This window comes from Acanthaster planci, linkage group LG02, assembly GCF_054643075.1.
Source record: "Acanthaster planci isolate LZ-2023a linkage group LG02, COTS_SCS, whole genome shotgun sequence".
Lineage (NCBI taxonomy): Eukaryota > Metazoa > Echinodermata > Asteroidea > Valvatida > Acanthasteridae > Acanthaster > Acanthaster planci.
Window position 1 is genome coordinate 21,661,646 of NC_141778.1, and position 17,091 is coordinate 21,678,736.

Below are 17,091 nucleotides of genomic sequence, written 5' to 3' on the forward strand. Positions count from 1 at the left end.
TCCTTCTGTGCTTTCTCAATAAATATGTTTAAAAGCTAAACATATCATGTCAAATTCCTTAACGTCAATGTTCAGTTGTTAAATGTCCATCAATACTCTGAAGCCTTATATCATTGAAACATGTTTCTAAGCTGATGGCAAGAAAGTGTTTATAAAGTTGTTTGTTTTTTATGCATGCTTTGTTAAATTTAAATACCTCTGCACTGTCAGATGCGGCTTATATCATTTATCTATTGTGACAAAGGGCTAACAAATGAAGAGAAATGTTTATTCCATTCATTATATAGGCCTATAATTATTCCTGGAAAGTGTTGCCCTCAAAAGAACTTCCCAGGGTGTTTGTTTTGCTCGACAGAGGGGGTACACGGGTTGCATGAATGGCCTCTTTTCAAGTTAATTTGATTATAGGTTCTTGATATTTATAGAGCCAATCATGGTAAAAATGATAACTTCGTCTCCATCTGTTAACTGCATGGTCAAGCCACGCATTTTCGTTTCATGACTTCCAATGATGGGTTAACGCTATGCATTTATAATGCATCGTTTACTACAGTAACATGCCTGATTGTTTCCTCTATAAACACTGCCTTAAGGGTTTGCGAAGCTAAACGTCGTGTTATTGACAGTTCACCGCAGTGGGCCACACTGTGCGCGTTCGATTGCCGAGTGAAACATGGCGCTTCGTCGTACACAAATTTAGAATAATTGCAGATTTGCTGACACACATCATGGTGTGGTGCGGTGTAGTGTGGTGTGGTGTAGTGTGGTGTAGTGTGGTGTGGTGCGGTGTAGTGTGGTGTGGCGTAGTGTGGTGTGGTGCGGTGTAGTGTGGTGTGGTGTTGCAAGAGTCACTTATTTTTTTGTGACGCGAGTCGAGTCATGTCATTGTAACGTAGTGATTGGAGTCGAGTAAAGTCATCAGGCAAAAATGCCGAGTCAAGTTTTACCTCCAGTCATTTCGGGTGACAAATATTTTTTAGCACAATACGATAAATAAAAACAAGAGCGAGGGTCTTTTTTGGCATTTATAGATTTACTTCAGAGATACTTCGTGTGGTCACGCCACATCTTACTCGTGGCAATAACATGAACATTTGAAATTGGCACTATATTTTTGCAGAGAAGTTTGCTTTAATTTCTAGGACACATCCCAGTAACTTTTAATCTAGTGGGGTCTTCTGACGAGGGATTCAAGTTGAGTCGAGTTGCCAAAAATGGTGACTCGAATGGGACTCGAGTTGTGTCAGTTGACCGAAGTCATCACAACTCTGTATACGGCATGGCATGTTATGGCATGGTTTTCTGAAAGTTAAAAGCAGCTGTAAAGCCAACAGAAGAAAACACGTGTTTCAGGCATGTCAATCGCTGTTAGTACGTTACCGCTTTTTGGAACGTGCTGGCTCCTGAAATGTATCAATAGCTTTACTTTATCACAAGTTGATATAAGTAGTTTGGGTTAGTGTACAAGACACAACATGCCCGAAAAAAGCTAAGTGACAGGCGGTATGTACAGGAGGGTATGTTCATGTACACGGACAGCGAATTGGATGACCTGTTAACAGAGAATTTCTTTTTCTATTGCTGCCGCTGTTCTCAGTTCCATACGGCTGAATTCATTATTTGACCATTCCAACTGCAAACCTTAATTGAATTTCAAGGTGCTTGATCAAGCTACAGTTACTGTCTACAACTGATAAGTAGTTCGAATATCATGTGGTCCCCTTCCTTCCTGGAAGAAACGGGTCGGATCATTACCATCAGTTAATGTGATTTTTTTTTTTAGATTCTAGTTGTTAATATTTCGTCAGACAGACGTCGATGAAAAGAAACAGCATGAAACTACATCATACTGTGTAATGGCGCCAATCTATTATTAGGCCTTCAAGCAGGTTGATTGTTACTTGCCTTTTATCGGACATGGTTCACTGCGAACGAGAGCCGATAATTAGTTCTTTGTCCAAACCTAAAAACCTACCTGCGTCTTTGACTACAGACGTCAACACAAAATTACTACGCGGCGTGACGATTATATTGCCTGAGCTCGGCCAAGTTTGTCCGTCGCCATTTTGTGAGAGATAAGAACTTCTTGCACGACCGTGTTTGATGCTTGATTGTGCATGCCTTTTACTTGTCTGATACTATCCCACCCAAGATCAATGGAGACCGCGAGTCTCCCAGACGTTGGGGGTAGAGAGCGAATCATCCCAAAGCCAACAAGGCCGCTTACCATCTCTGCTGTATTTGTCGTTGTCACCTGGGGTAGGGCTATCTACACGCGGAGTTCAAAACGATCAAAACCCGCTGACTTTACTTCCTTCCATAGTATTTAAGGATCGCTTTTCATAGACCAGTGCTCATTACTGTAAGACCAGCATTTCAGTTTGTAACTGGAAGCACCTTTTTGAAATTACCTGTGATTAGGGTTATGAGTTGGAGCAGCTGTCGTCAGTAAATCATGGTCGATTCCTAAGCAGCCATCGTTTTGGTCCGTTTGTCAAATCGTTGAGCTACTAAACAGGAAAGCAGGAGGTTTTTTTCCATGGTGGGATCGCTTTCATGTTCTAAACGAGAGGAGAGAATATTGATTTGCAGTCTAACTTTCTGGCGTTTTTCATGAAGGTATACGGCCCTCGCAGAAAGAAAGTTGCACCGTAACTCTCAAGACTGCGTTCCCCTCGCTTTGCAATTTCCCGTCTGTTAATGCACTCCTTGATGTTTTATTGTACGTCATATTGCAGGCCTTCCATCCGTTTAAGTAACTTGTGTGTGCAGTTTCATTGAATTTGGTTTCAGTGTAATCCGCCTTGAGCAGAAGCACCCCTTCATCGGTTGAAACGAGCCATTTTGTGGGAAGTGTTCATTTGGCTGGTAGCGACCACTGATCTCTATTAGAATAGTAGAGATCAGTAGTAGCGACTCGAAGTGCACTTCCCACCGCCGAAGGAGCCACCGTTGCTAGGAAAATTGCGCCCTCTCTTGGCCCGCTTTGGACCCCTAGCTCACGTTTTGTGATTAATAAGGAATGGTACACACTTCAGAACTCAAGGCGCTTTTTAGCACTCACTGCAAATCCGTTGGCTATCATCCTCTTGTTATTTTGAGACCGACATGTATACCAGATTTCCCTGGTAGCGCGGTTCTGAAGAATCAATTACACGCACCAGCATCTGATAGTCAGTGTCACGTTGCACATTAGAAAAGCATTGCTCATTGAGGAGATACCACGTCAAGGACTGAAATTACGCTCTACTTTCACTTTTACCCTAACGAGGCTGTTGGCGCATTTGTGGTTGCTTCCACATTTTGTGTTTTCTTCTACTGTTAATCACTCGTTGGTACACACTACTTAAAGCAAAGCCAGAGCCGACACCACCCACAAAAGACACCATCTCTCCTGCGAAAAAAAATAATAAATAAATCGGGTTTTGACGCAACCTCCAAATGCTGTCGTGCATGTTTGACGCTTGGTACACTTCTGTTAGCCATTGGGAACTTTTAAATTTCAAGTTCAAATTAATTTGCTTGACAGGTTTTGTTTCTTCATTGATCCAGGCTACAGTGTGACCATCGACAGGCTGTTTATGATTAAATCCTAACTAACTCTTGTGTTCCTCGTCGTTTTGTGTCGTCAATCCACAGGAGTGTCATTGTTCCTGTAGCTGGACCAGTAATTCCCATCTTTTCTGTCACCATGCCCGCCTACTATCACGTGGATGCGGCCAGCGACCGCATCCCCATGCAGATTGTGCGCAAGGAGACGCCGCTCTCGCCGACCGAGCGGGCCTTCATCCTGGCCGTCGAGCGAGGTGACTACGGCAGCGTTCGCCAGGCGCTGGAGGAGGCCGACATCTACTTCAACCTGAACAAGAACTGTGTGGACTCGCTGGGGCGCACGGGCCTCCTGATCGCCATCCAGAACGAGAACATCGAGATCATTGAGCTGCTGCTCAAGCACAATGTCAACGTTGGGGACGCCCTTCTCCACGCCATCGACGAAGAGGTCGTGGAGGCTGTGGAGCTCTTACTCAACTACAAAGCGCCTAAGAAAGACATACGGGTAAGTGGCTACTTTTGTAGCTCCATTTTCGACATGGAGTACGCTGAATTATATCACCTGATACCTCGCCAAAAAGTTCTAAAGTTCAGTTTTTCTACGGGTCTTTGTAAACAGCCAAATCAAAAGAATTGCTTAGGAATGTTAGGCTCGAATGATCTTTTATCCCCTAAATGAATAAAAAAAAGTGATAAGTTAAAATTGGTAAAGAGACAACTATATTATGGTAAGCCTTGCCCAGTGATTTCATGATTAACTTTTGTATGGCAGAACTTTCCTGTTTTAGTGACTTCCTACGACGAATCCAATTTTTGAAGGTGGGAGTACATGTCGGTAGTACAGCAACTGTGTCTTGCGGTCAGAGTCGTAATTGAATACGTGTAAATAAATATGACATCATGACGTGTTGTGTTAAGTCCGTCTTAATGTCATCGATTCCTGTGGCTTGTCCCGCGACCGTCGCTTTCTACGTTTAAGGGAACCACCCCGTTTCCATTGCTGTGTTCCCAAGCAACGCATGCCTCTGTGTATTTTATTATTGACCTGCATCTGAACAGTCGCATCGCGAACTCTGACGTTGACAGTTTGCTTATGATTTAAAAATTGGACTTCACTAGCGCACGTCGGCATTAAGTGGAGGAAATAATGCATGAGTTCTCGTTAATAGTTAATGACGGTTGAGGCATCGTCATTATGAATCGAGTTGGCTGGTATGGCAACAGGTAGCAATGACGCATCCGCACGCCGCGCCTATGATAATTTGTCAACCGGGTCCGTGAACCGGAACTTGTAGAAGCTTATTTTAATAAATTGAGTTTACCTGGGTTATGGCATTGCACTATTAATGAATTGGTTGCCCGTTTGCTTAATTGCATATTGCATTATCTTAGTTTATCAGTCTTTTTGTGGAGGTGATTTGAAATTACATTACAGAAATATTTAGACACTGGAGAAGAAAAAAAAAAGAAATATGAAAAAGGTTTACTTGTACAACCTTTTCCCGAAATGTTCATCAAAGTTAGAAAAGAAATTCTTCTTTTAGTATTCACATCTCAGGTTACTGGGGCTGACTTTACTGACTCTTCTTTTCTTATCCTGGAAATTTTAACACATTTCCAAAATAAGATTTTACACTTCGCTTGGCAATCCTAAGAAAGGTCACGTCTAGAAAGGATTGCAATGTGCTTCATGAGCAGAGGTTATATGTTCTTGAAAGCTGTAGAGGGTTTGCATGACTGCCATCTTGCAGGCTAATGTTTCTATAGGGTATGCATAAAGGAGCTTTCCCTGTGTAACACTGGCACTACCCTACCAGATGGCTACCACACAAAACTATTACAGATAGTGTGACTAGTTTGATTTCGCCTCTGAAATGTGCATAGATTTAAGTTTTCGAAATATTTGTCCTTTATTATTCTTTTTGATGGTCTTGCGCAGGCACGTATCCTACAAGAGCAGAATGAGTCCGACTTTACCCCAGACGTAAGCCCCGTCATCCTCGCTGCTCACCGCAACAACTACGAGATCCTGAAGATCCTGCTCGAGCGGGGCGCCTCCATCCCCAAGCCCCACAACGTCAAGTGCGGCTGCGACGACTGCATCTCCAGCATCCGGCACGACGGCCTGCGCCACTCCCGCTCCCGGCTGAACATCTACCGCGCCCTGGCCAGCCCCTCCCTGATCGCCCTGTCCAGCGAGGACCCCATCCTGACCGCCTTCGAGCTGAGCTGGGAGCTGCGGAAGCTCAGCTACCGGGAGAACGAGTTCAAGTCGGAGTACGACAAGTTGGTGGAGCAGTGCCGGGAGTTCGCCACTGACCTGCTTGACCAGACGCGGGGCTCTAAGGAGTTGGAGTGCATACTGAACAGGGACAATGAATCCTCCATTGGAGAGGACCCACTGAGCAGACTACGGCTTGCACTCAAGTACAAACAGAAACAGGTCAGTGGATGTGTCAGATCCCTCAAAACACACACCATTGGAATTTCTGCAACATGACTTTTTTGGTAGGTTTTACAGTATGTAAGACGCCTTTTGGCGATAGTTTATTTTTTTAACTTTTATGTTCTCCTGGGCGGCCCGCTGTGTCTTGTGTTTGTCTTGTTGTTTGTGGAATTTCCCAAATAAATTTTATTATAATTAATGCATGGCAATTGTTTTTTCTTTTTCTAGTTTCTTTTCCTTTTTCGCATTTACGTCCTGTGGCTGTAGTCTGTTCATAGAGACATCAAAAACCATTCACGGTCGTGTGGCTTTATAGCTTGTCTTATCTAATGGTCCCTCCTGAACAGATTGAAAAAAAACAGGAAAAACCTCCTGACCGTATCATATTGCTACAACAAAGATTTAACCTAGCACCAGATCTGCATTCAGACTATTGTATTACGTCTCATGGGCACGTGTATCAGTTGAAGGCATTGTAGTTTAGTTCCCGAAAAGCAATCGTCATCTAGAATTTAAGAGACACTTCAGATTTCTCATTGAACATAGATGGCACGTTACATCAGATGAGATGTTTTGAAAAGAATCCAGTTTTATGTACTTCCCCCATGAACATCTATAAAACCGTACTGGCTGGCGCGGGAAGTTTGCCTGATGCTACAAAAACGACATTTCAAGGTTTCCTTCCATCTATAAAACGCTGTCTACCCCTGAGACCTGCAGATAAAGTAATAATCAGGTTTACTGGCCACCTCTCGCTCAATAATTCCTTCGGGGAGTGGTTAGGGGTTTGAGGAAAAGCAAACCTCGGTCCCTTTCCTCGTCTCCAAGCCAGCGTGCACAAATTGGATGAGAACCCACGACGGTGATATGTGCACCCAGTCGGTGATATGAACGTTTCAGTAAAAGACGACTGAGGTTGGGCCCTTCCTCGCGGGTCAAGGGTTCGCGCGTGGAGGCCACGGTTCGATTTCCGATCCAAGGCCGGGGCATGTACGACGGTTCACCTGCTCTCCCTTCCTCCCGGGGAATCTCGCCCGTTCCGGCCCGTCCCCGAGGCATCTTGTCTTCTCACGCAGGGCAAATTGCATCCTATTCATTAATACCACGAGAGCAATCCAGTCTGCCCGTTTTCCGGCGCTTGGCAGTACGCCTAGAGTTGATTACGGCCAATCATTCATGGCACCGCCTCGCTTGTCTTTGCTACCGGGGAAAGTACAGTGGGTAATTTGGAAACCTGATTTGGAGACCCAAAACAGCCATTAACCCAGATGTTAAGAGGGAATTATTATTTTTTTGAGACGGTATGTTTTCACGCCATAGAGCAAGGCAATAGACCACATCGTGAGAATTTGACACGTAAGTTACCGTCGGGCTTAGCTACTGGGTTCCGTTTTGCGTCTTTTCATTAATGCCAACATAGTACGTTGTACACTGTACTATATAAAATGATTTTTGTTTTCAAAATTCGCTGGAATTAAAAATTTGCGCACTTGTTATTGCTTTTTTGCATATGGTTAGTTATTCATGAATGTGTTTAAGGTGTTTTGTTTAATTTGTAAAACTCTGCTCGGACATGCTGGTTCGCAGCATAACTTGATTGACGATTAATGACACAAATAGGTCTTTTGGTCCTCTATAAATTCCTGGCAATTGACGATAAAATAAGTTGTCGGTGCAGCTAAATGCGTGGCGTCGAGGATGTTGGTCATTGGGGCTATTGTTTTGCCTTTTACGTTGTTTTTCGTTACCCTGAACTCCCTTGCTATGCGGCAGTTGGTTTGCAGAAGAACAAATCGATAAACCATTATTGTTGAGAAAATATTGTCACAACACACACAGTTTCCCGCTGTATGTTGGAAAATTGCTTGGTACAAGCAAGGATGATGCAAAACAACATACATTATGAATGAGACGCCGTGTTTATTCATGCGTGACAACTGCAACTCTCTTAATTGTATCTTTGGAAATTGACTGTATGCAGTGGCAATAGAAAGACAAAGAATAATCGTGAATGAAAGAATAATGACTAAGTAAATGTGATTTTGTTCTTTTCTTAAAAAAACAAATCCATGATTTTACCGCAGTGACATTCTCCGTTTTCGTCTTTTTTTCTTTTTTTTTAAATTTTGTTTATTCGCTGCTCAAGTTGTGGATGTGTAAAAAGAAGTATTGGAGCCTCTCCCCCAGAAATATTAGGGATGCTTTGAATTATGAGGAAAATGAAATCAGGGAATATTATTTATAAATTTAAATGTATTCCAAGTTATTCTCGCTTTGTAAGTCAAGAGAAAATAAAAGTAAGGAGTAGAGTGTGCCAGGGTATAATGTCGGAACATGGCTACGGACTCATTCTCACCTTTTTTTTCTATTTTGATTTTCTTCAAATCGAAGCTAGGATTTTAGGGATATTGGAGGAAAATAACAAAACAAAAAGGGCCTCCAAAGGTGCGGGTACTCATTTTGATAGGGTGTCCAAGCTGTAGGTCGGGAGATTGAGCCTCAACTCCATCGAGAATACCGTAATGGCGACTGTGCGGTAAGAGCATCTTTCTCAGAGGAAATTACTGTTAATGGTCTCCTATTTTAGTCCTTTTGTGTGGCGTATCGAGATCTGCCCTCTCGTCTGCAGGATTATAAGCCGGAAAGCGAGATCATCATAATTTGTTCTGGATGGAATCGCCATCATATGCCTTAGTCTGCGTTGATCAGCCGCCAGTGTCCGTATTTTATGGGGCCATCAGAGACGGCAAATGGCTCCGTAAAGTGACATTGTATGTGAAATATTTCGTTTGTGGTGCATGTTGTTTGGAAGATTCTCAACTGACATCAGGTTGACATAGCAGTCGAGGATGCTCGGGGTTGACTGAGCCTAGAGGGTTTGCATGGCTGCCATCTTGCAGGCCAGTGCTTTTGTTCCACACTGAATTGTGTACAAAGGGGGGTTTCCCTGGGCAACAAGAGAAGTGCCCTGCAAGATGGCTATCACGCAAAGCCCCAATATAAGTTCGTATCAGGACTGGTTGTTGTATTCAGTGCCCTTGAAGCTGGGAGCTACGGTGATAACCCCGTGAGTTCAGTAATTGGACAGGATCGAGTCATCAAGTACCAAACGGGCACGGTTGCGGTCTTTTATGACAATGTAATTCAATAACGCATCGGTGGGAATACAGGCGATTTGCCCTTTCTTCTTGTCCCTGGTTGTTGCATATGAAATTCACTCATCACCACCACCATCACCACGGTCAAATCTCGAAAGCAATAAAGCACATCCCGAACCCAATTAAACTAGACGAATTCCAGGAATAGCAAATATTGCCTCTTCCTACCACTCGAGTGGGGGGTTGTCTAAATGCAGGAGAAATTTGACACAGAAGTCGAAGAAATCATCCTTTTTGTCAGACCTGCCTTAAACAAGTCGTCGATGGCACATTATGAGGCTTACCTGTGACCATCTGCTCGATTTAAAGAGCTGTCTCGGGCCAATTTTAAATCGTGTTGTCCCTGTAACTGTTGGACTTTCCCATGACGGCGTGAGCTTTAATCCGCGAGAACAGCTGGTCTCTGCCTGGGAGGCAGGTTCCGTTCCTGAAACATATCTTTTCTCTCCATGCCGTTATGGATGCTGCGTTTTCTGCGAAACGGAGATTTTGTTTATTAACCCAGCCATAGGAGATTCACTTATTGACCGATCGAAACAGATTGTGTGCTCCAAACAAGGAATGTTTGGCCAAATATAATTATACCGATTACGGTCCTGGGGCAATATTGGCCTTAATTTAGAAGTAATTCAGAGAAGCTCCACTTTCAACGCGACTTTGCTCTGAAATGTTCTCTTTTCATGGCTGTCATTGACGGTTGTAACTGATGGCCTCTGCGGGTACAATCCTGCTGTTATTCGACAGTCGTGTCGATTGTGAGCGTGGGTGCATTTCGTGGGCATGCATGTTGATCAGTATTCAAATGAGCATGATTTAAAACCCAAGTGGTCTTATGACCTAGGGCACGATTGTAGAGAAGAAAATGGCTTGCAAGGTTACAGTTATAATTATTATTCCTCTGCATGGCATATAAATTTCCCAATCCCGTTGACTTTGTCTGCTTGTGTGGTCACCCCCGCTAATGCTGGCTACGACAGTTCTTGGTTATTCAGATTGTGCGCAATTTCCTTAGTTGTCTTAGTGCCACGCTGTTCTTCACGGCTCCTCACCTTTCAGTATTCCATTCACGATGACAAATTCCATTTTATACGTCTTGACTTTGGAATTACTCGTGTATGTGTGTAGACATTTTGGAGGAGGTTAACATGAAACTTGCTACTGCCTAAAAGTTTACACCAAATTCGTAAAAGCGTAGAAACTGTTCATTTTCAATTTGCATAAATGAATCACAAAATACTTGTTGTTGCAAGTTTACATAGCCAAGAGTATACATGTATGGCTGCTGATGTCACGTACTGAAAAAGGCTTTTTCCTATTCAAACACCCTTGGAAATGGCAAGCAGCAGTGACGCAACTCGGTAATATTTCTATAATTTTGATATTTTTTCCTGTTTGGTAAATGGATGCAATGCCTGCCCTTCGTGCCAATCTAATTACATGAAGCAACGCTCATAGGCGCCGGTACGTCTATGTATTATGGGTCGTTCCTTCGGTGACGTAATTAGGTAGGCATAGGACCGGTGTTAAAAGAGATTAATTGTGGAGGGACTTAAAATCTCGATCAAAAATCGTCCTATTCTCAAATTCAAAATAACCTGAGTAACAGAACCCCCTGAAAATCTTCGCGTATGGCATCAAAGTTCAACAGTTTTCAATAATCAAGACTTTTTCCTTGGGGATAAGCTAAAAAACATGCACCCGTCGTTCTTTTCCGCAAAGTTGTATTCGCCGTTGAAACGTTTATGAAAATGATTCTCCCACTAAACATTTTTATTTCAATTCGCATGTGGCAGTAAATTGTCGTAAATGGATTAGATTTGTATCATAGTGCCAGCAACTGTTCATCAACAGGTACCGATTGTTACTGACGCGTGCAGCGTCGGGAAAAAAGAGGTGAAATAGGGATGACACGTGACAAAATGAAAGCTCAACTGAAAACGGGAAACCTGCTAGTTGGGTCGCATGAGGGCGACATTCAAACTACATGTACTCAGAATTATCAGGGATGATTAATAAAAGCGCGCGTTAATTAATAGCAAAGTAAGAAAGCCCATTAGTGCCATGAAGCACACTTTAAAAAACTATATATTTTTTAAATACCCCGCCATTACATGATTTTTTTCTTGCGAAATATATTTTTCCAAACGTCATATTTACGAGATTTATGTTGTTTCTCAATTGCGTTTAAACGGTGTCAGTGTTAAGAAACATTGTTCTAGTTTGGAAAAATAGGTTTTACAAAATACTGTTTTCAAGCTCTTGGTTTAAGAGATATATTTTCCCAAGTTTGTTTTTGGAAATTTTTTTTTTTGATAAATGCTTATTTCTATGAGATCTTTAATTGTTCAGAAACATTCGTTCTTAAGAGATTTACTTTTTCAAAATCTTTCACGAGATCAAATTGGCAACAGAATCTGAGCCCTCGAGCCTACGATGCAAGTTATGTTCACCGGTTCATTGTGATTTGACAACAATGAAGTTTATTTTATAAGACACGATTGTGTACCTCATGAACCTCATACCTCGTAAAAATAACGAGATATGAGGTTCTTGAAACTTGGAAATATATATATCACAGAAACGGTACTTCATGTCACCAGGAGCTTTCATAGCAAAGAATATTTACTGCAAGTTGTTTGCTTTGTTCAAGCTTTTTAGTCAAAGTTCTGAAGATTACGAAAACTACATTATCTCTACATTTATGCATTTGTTTCTCTGGTAAGTAAAATGTTCAAAGAAAAGGTGTATTTACCTTTTTAAACAACACCAAGTTTGTGTGCTGATTGGCCTTGAAGACTGTGTGTTGGTGCTTGCAGATTCCCTAATATGTAGAAATTCCCTAATGTAATGTGTGACGACCTCTTGCCTGGATGTTGACTTCTGTTCTGTTCTCGTCTCCTCGCAGTTTGTAGCTCATCCCAACTGCCAGCAGCTGATCGCCGAGGTATGGTACCAGGGCCTCCCGGGTTGGCGGCGCCAGCACTTCACGGTGAAGCTCCTCATCAGTTTCTTCGTGGGCCTGTCCTTCCCGCTGCTGTCCTTGATGTACCTCTTGGCGCCCCGGACCCGCCTGGGCAAGATTCTTCGTCTTCCCTTCCTCAAGTTCATGTGCCACAGTGCCTCCTACCTCGTGTTCCTGGTCCTGCTTCTCATGGCTTCACTACCGGACTTGGCCGGCCAGAAGCCCAATAAGCGGGTCAACGAACGAGCCCCGCCCCCGTCTGACATTGAAATCTTAATCATCTTGTGGGTATTAGGTAAGTCCATGTGGTGCTTGTGCTTAATACAAAGCCGTATGAAACAGAACGCCAAACCTTTCTTGTCACACTGCCAAGATTTAAAGCGTGTTTAGGATGAGGGGATTTGAGAAAGACAGTTCATCAGCTGGAAAAGGTAGAGCATTCATTTTGGCCACTCTGACCAACTGTCTTGAAAGAATGATCAGTGAAATCGTGTCATTTGAGACATCGTAATTAACCGTTACTGAGTGCTGCGATATTGGATATGATGTTTTAACACCCCAGACAAAGCCAAGGGTGCTATTTGTCATAGGGGGTTTCAGTGACATCATTCGCACATTGCAGACGTCAATAATTGTTTTGTTCTTCCTCGGTCTGAAATTCTTTGTGATGTTTCCCGTTCCCCCAAGTCTCTTGACTTAAGTTGAAACAACGTGCGTCGTTGTCTGTTGCTATGCAGAATGTTGTAACAAAGTACCGAATTCGGGGTTGCGTCTTTTTAATTGCATTGGTCGCACTTGTATCTTTACAAGTCTCGAAGTACGATTTGCGTGTTGTCAACAAGCCTTGTTTCTGCTGAAAAGTGACTTGTACCATTTCTCCGTTTCCCCTTTCTGCGTGACTGATTTGTTCTGCCTGCCGTTAATTTTATTCCAGGTTATCTTTGGGCAGAAGTGAAACAGTTATGGGACATGGGTTTCAAGCAGTACCAACGTGACTGGTGGAACTCGCTAGATTTCGTTACCAACACCTTGTACATAACTGTCATCGGGCTTCGGATAACTGCATATGTTAATGTAAGTAGTAATTCGTAGTTTTGGAAGAGTAACACAGAAAAGAAACCCTTGTCACGCTGCGAGATTTGGCAATGTACATGTACTCTCTCTTTTGTAGAGAGAGAGGTTTGTGATACGGGACGAGATGGTGCACGCTAAGTTTCCAGACTGACAATCTTTTGTCTGAATGATGATTTAGATCCCGGATCAACTCACTCTGGAAATCTTGTCAGATGCCACATTTCTTGGACTTGTCAAAATGTGTCCCCCAGTTGAAATCAAGATGGTAGCCAGGTTGCCAGGCTGCAATGCCGTCTTACATTTCTGCACTTTTTTAAAAGCCTGAACCTGACTTGTCTCATAACTTCCACTGGTGTTTAACATCGTCACTTTCTGTAAAATAACTAGCACACCTGGGGCGTCAGTCTATGCGATAAAAACCGTCGCAAATCAATACAGGGCGTCTCCCTGTGAGCACGTAGGTTCAGAAAACCGTTTCAGAAAAAAAAATGGGTGTGTTTGAATCCTTGAGGCCTTATTCCAGCCGATTCCTTATTTTAACAATCGTCATATTGTCATCCCTTCGCAGTTACGGGTGATGGGAAATGAAAACCACGGGGACATTGACCTCAAACGTCAGTACTGGGACCGGTGGGACCCCACGCTCATGGCCGAGGCAACGTTTGCTGTGGCAAATATTTTTAGGTAGGTAGAATTCCTACCAGGCTGCAATCCTATCAGAGCCTGGTGTTGTAACACTGCTTAACACCCAATTTGGGGTGTTGAGAGAGTCCCTGTCTGTTTCACGGAGACTCTTAGGTAATATGAGCAAAAACAAACTCAAGCTGAAAGGTATTGTTTGTCATGCGCAGTGTACCCAAACAATAACTGATGAACTTCTTGTTGGAAGCATTCTTGGTTTAAAAATGATTACGGGCCTGACCTCTCTGTGAAATTATTCTCGCTGGCAAGCTGTCATTTTAAAGAAAACAATAAAATGTGGCTATTCGTCACATCACACACACGCAGTTACAAATTTTCTTCGTTTCAGTGCGTGACATCACGTACCTGCATTTGAATGAACGTGAGAACGTGTCCCAAATACTGAATTCAGGCCCAATTCAGGACATGACTCCGCAACTTTTGATTGTAAAACAAACATTTTTTTTCTCGGAATATACAGTATTGACGGGGATGAAATATCATGAGGTTTGTTCTTAGGCACCGTACTTTAGAACTCGAGTAATTTTGTTGCTCGAAAGGAACATAATGCCTAAATGATAAATGACGGACTCAACCTTTAAGTATTAGCGTTATTTTCTTCTCAAGTAAGCACAAGTTTCGTGCTAACTAGAAAGCACTTCTTTGAAATTGGGCCTGTTATCGTCGAGTAACCAATGTCGTTACACAGCTACAGACTTTGCATTGAAAAGAAAACTATTTCCTTGTGATTTTGCACGCAGCATGTTGCGAGTGGTCTACTTCTTTACTGCCAATTCCCAACTAGGCCCTCTGCAGATCTCCCTGGGCCGGATGGTGGAGGACATTGTCAAATTTCTCTTCCTGATGGCGCTGGTCCTCTTCTCCTTCGCGGCCGGCCTGAACCAGCTTTACTGGGTGTATCAGGAAGAGATAGATCCGGGCATGTGCTTCGGGGTTGCGTGTCCAGAGCCCAATAATGCTTTCACAGAGTAAGACAGTGCAACCGGATAGGTCAATGATAACACTGAAATAATCATGTAACCTGCCTCAGCTCATGAGACGGACACAAAGTTTTCAAACTCTATTAGAAATACCTGTGCAGTTTACATTTACTAATATTCTAACAAAATCTACCAGAACCGATCTAGAGAAAATACATTTGTAGTGTTTATGTAGTATTTCTCAGGCTGTTAAAGCTAAGCAGTGTGCGTGTACATGCGTGTCGTTGGAAATTTGTCTTGCTTTTGCTGGGAAGGTGTTCAGTTGTATTTATGCTAACTTTTTTGCGCGACAATTGTGAACTTATATTTTAGATAAGGGCGTAGCCCCTTCCCAATCCAATGTGTCTTTGCAATAGGGTTTGTTTCGAGACATTTAGCATTGATACCAAATTTGTAACACCTTGTAATCTGGGGGGCCGTTTGGATGTAAATGGGGGGCCTCTGATCACAGTTGAGCTTTCTGAGGCATCTTTTTTTGCCACACTCAATAACCTTCTCTTTTTTCCGTCCTCTTTTTTTGTAGTGTCTTCCAGACATTGCAGGCGCTGATCTGGGCCATTTTTGGCCTGACCGACCTGTCCAACACTAAGGTGAAGACGGAGTTTGGCCACAACGTGACCGAATTCATTGGGGCCACCATGTTTGGTGTCTACTGCATCATCACTATCGTGGTCTTACTCAACCTGCTGATAGCTATGATGAACGACTCGTTCCAGAAGATACAGGTAGGTGGCTTAAATGATCGGAGCACTTGGCTGTGTTGCAGCCGAGTTGATAAGTTTACATGGCATTTTTAATCAAACAAAAATGTGAGTTTATTGTAGCAAAATGAAGACATCGAGCATGTCGACGAAAGCTGTCACCAACTACTGCGATTCTTGAGGTTTCTGAAAGCTCCTCAATATTGTCCTTTTTGCCTCTGCAACTGCCGCCCCACTCCATGAGAAAAAGAGCTGTCATTCTGAAACTGGGTCAGATCACACTGACTTGTACTCGGAGTTATGTTCATCTTCAAAATGCAAGAGTTGCTTTTTTTTGTTTTGCAAACAGACGCAATCCGACATGGAGTGGAAGTTTGCCCGGTCCAAACTGTGGATGAGCTACTTTGATGAGGGAGAAACGCTTCCTGTGCCGTTCAACATCATCCCCTCCCCGAAAAGTTTCTACTACATCGCCCGCAAAATCTACAGACTTACCTGCAAGAAGAAAGTGAAGCCAAACACAGAGAACAGGAACGTTACTAAGGTATGAGGAGTACTAAGCTGGGGATCTTGGATGGTATGGGCTCTGTGAAGAATCCCCCTAGGTCGGTGGAAAATAGAGATACTGAAGGGACTTGGATGCCATATACAAGCCGTGCGCCTTGGCACACAACGGGTCATCCACATTCCGGTCGAAGTGTCTATGGGCCACAAAGCACTTTCTGGTATTCCACATAAGTTTGGAAAGTAGTCCCTCGACTGGTGCTTGAAGTAAATCAATGAAAGATAGCGTTGGATATTAAAATCACTGCACTGCTGTCTAGCCCTCAACCATGAATGTTCCTCGTACCAAAACAAAACATAATAATCATGTGCCCTGTCCTCCCTCCCTGGATCTCTGTTCTCTTGTGGCGTAAAGCTGAGCATAGGAGATGGAAGACTTCCAGATTAAACAAGGGAGCTTCAATGAAATTATGCATCTGGGTTATAGGGCCTACTCCCTGTCTGAGGGGATACTTTTGCTGATTATGGAATTATTTGAAAATTTAGAAATCTGGAGGGATACATCTGACCTAAGCTGATATCCTGGAATCGAATGAGATTTATATGCTGTTGCTGTTGCCTGACGATTTGGGTTGTATCTTGTCTTAATGTGGCACTGTCGAAACCCTCGTACCTACCTTCAAATAATGTTATAGAGAAACTCGTATGTTTCCATTTCAGCTGAATTTAGCGCAGAGACGAAGACTCAATGATGAGGAGTACCAAGTAAGAACAATATTGGAGACATTTGTCAACAGATCTGTATGCAGACAATGAAAATCGACTTACAACATTTCTAGAATTCTTTCTTACTGTTTTGAAGTGTTCCAAAAATCTTATTTGTTTAAAGCATTTAAAAAATATCGTGGGGACTCGATTTTGTTAGATGTACTGAAGATTGATGGCAAAGGTGCATAAATTAAGATGTCTAGAGCAGTTGCACTGATTAGAGTTCTACATCATTTGTTGAATT

General features: G+C 42.9%; 1 protein-coding gene across 4 annotated transcripts in view; it reads left to right on the top strand.

Moving 5' to 3' along the window:
• LOC110976139 (short transient receptor potential channel 4-like) overlaps positions 1-17,091 on the top strand; it is a 49,519-nt gene that overhangs the window by 29,172 nt on the left and 3,256 nt on the right. For all 4 annotated transcript variants that reach the window (XM_087133204.1, XM_087133206.1, XM_022229180.2 and 1 more), the window contains 9 exons: positions 3,640-4,057; positions 5,492-5,995; positions 12,062-12,413; positions 13,053-13,192; positions 13,761-13,876; positions 14,635-14,862; positions 15,398-15,599; positions 15,925-16,119; positions 16,800-16,844. In XM_087133204.1, the coding sequence (XP_086989330.1) occupies positions 3,692-4,057; positions 5,492-5,995; positions 12,062-12,413; positions 13,053-13,192; positions 13,761-13,876; positions 14,635-14,862; positions 15,398-15,599; positions 15,925-16,119; positions 16,800-16,844 (2,148 nt within the window). In that variant the 5' untranslated portion in view covers positions 3,640-3,691. The remainder of the gene's footprint in view (positions 1-3,639; positions 4,058-5,491; positions 5,996-12,061; positions 12,414-13,052; positions 13,193-13,760; positions 13,877-14,634; positions 14,863-15,397; positions 15,600-15,924; positions 16,120-16,799; positions 16,845-17,091) is intronic.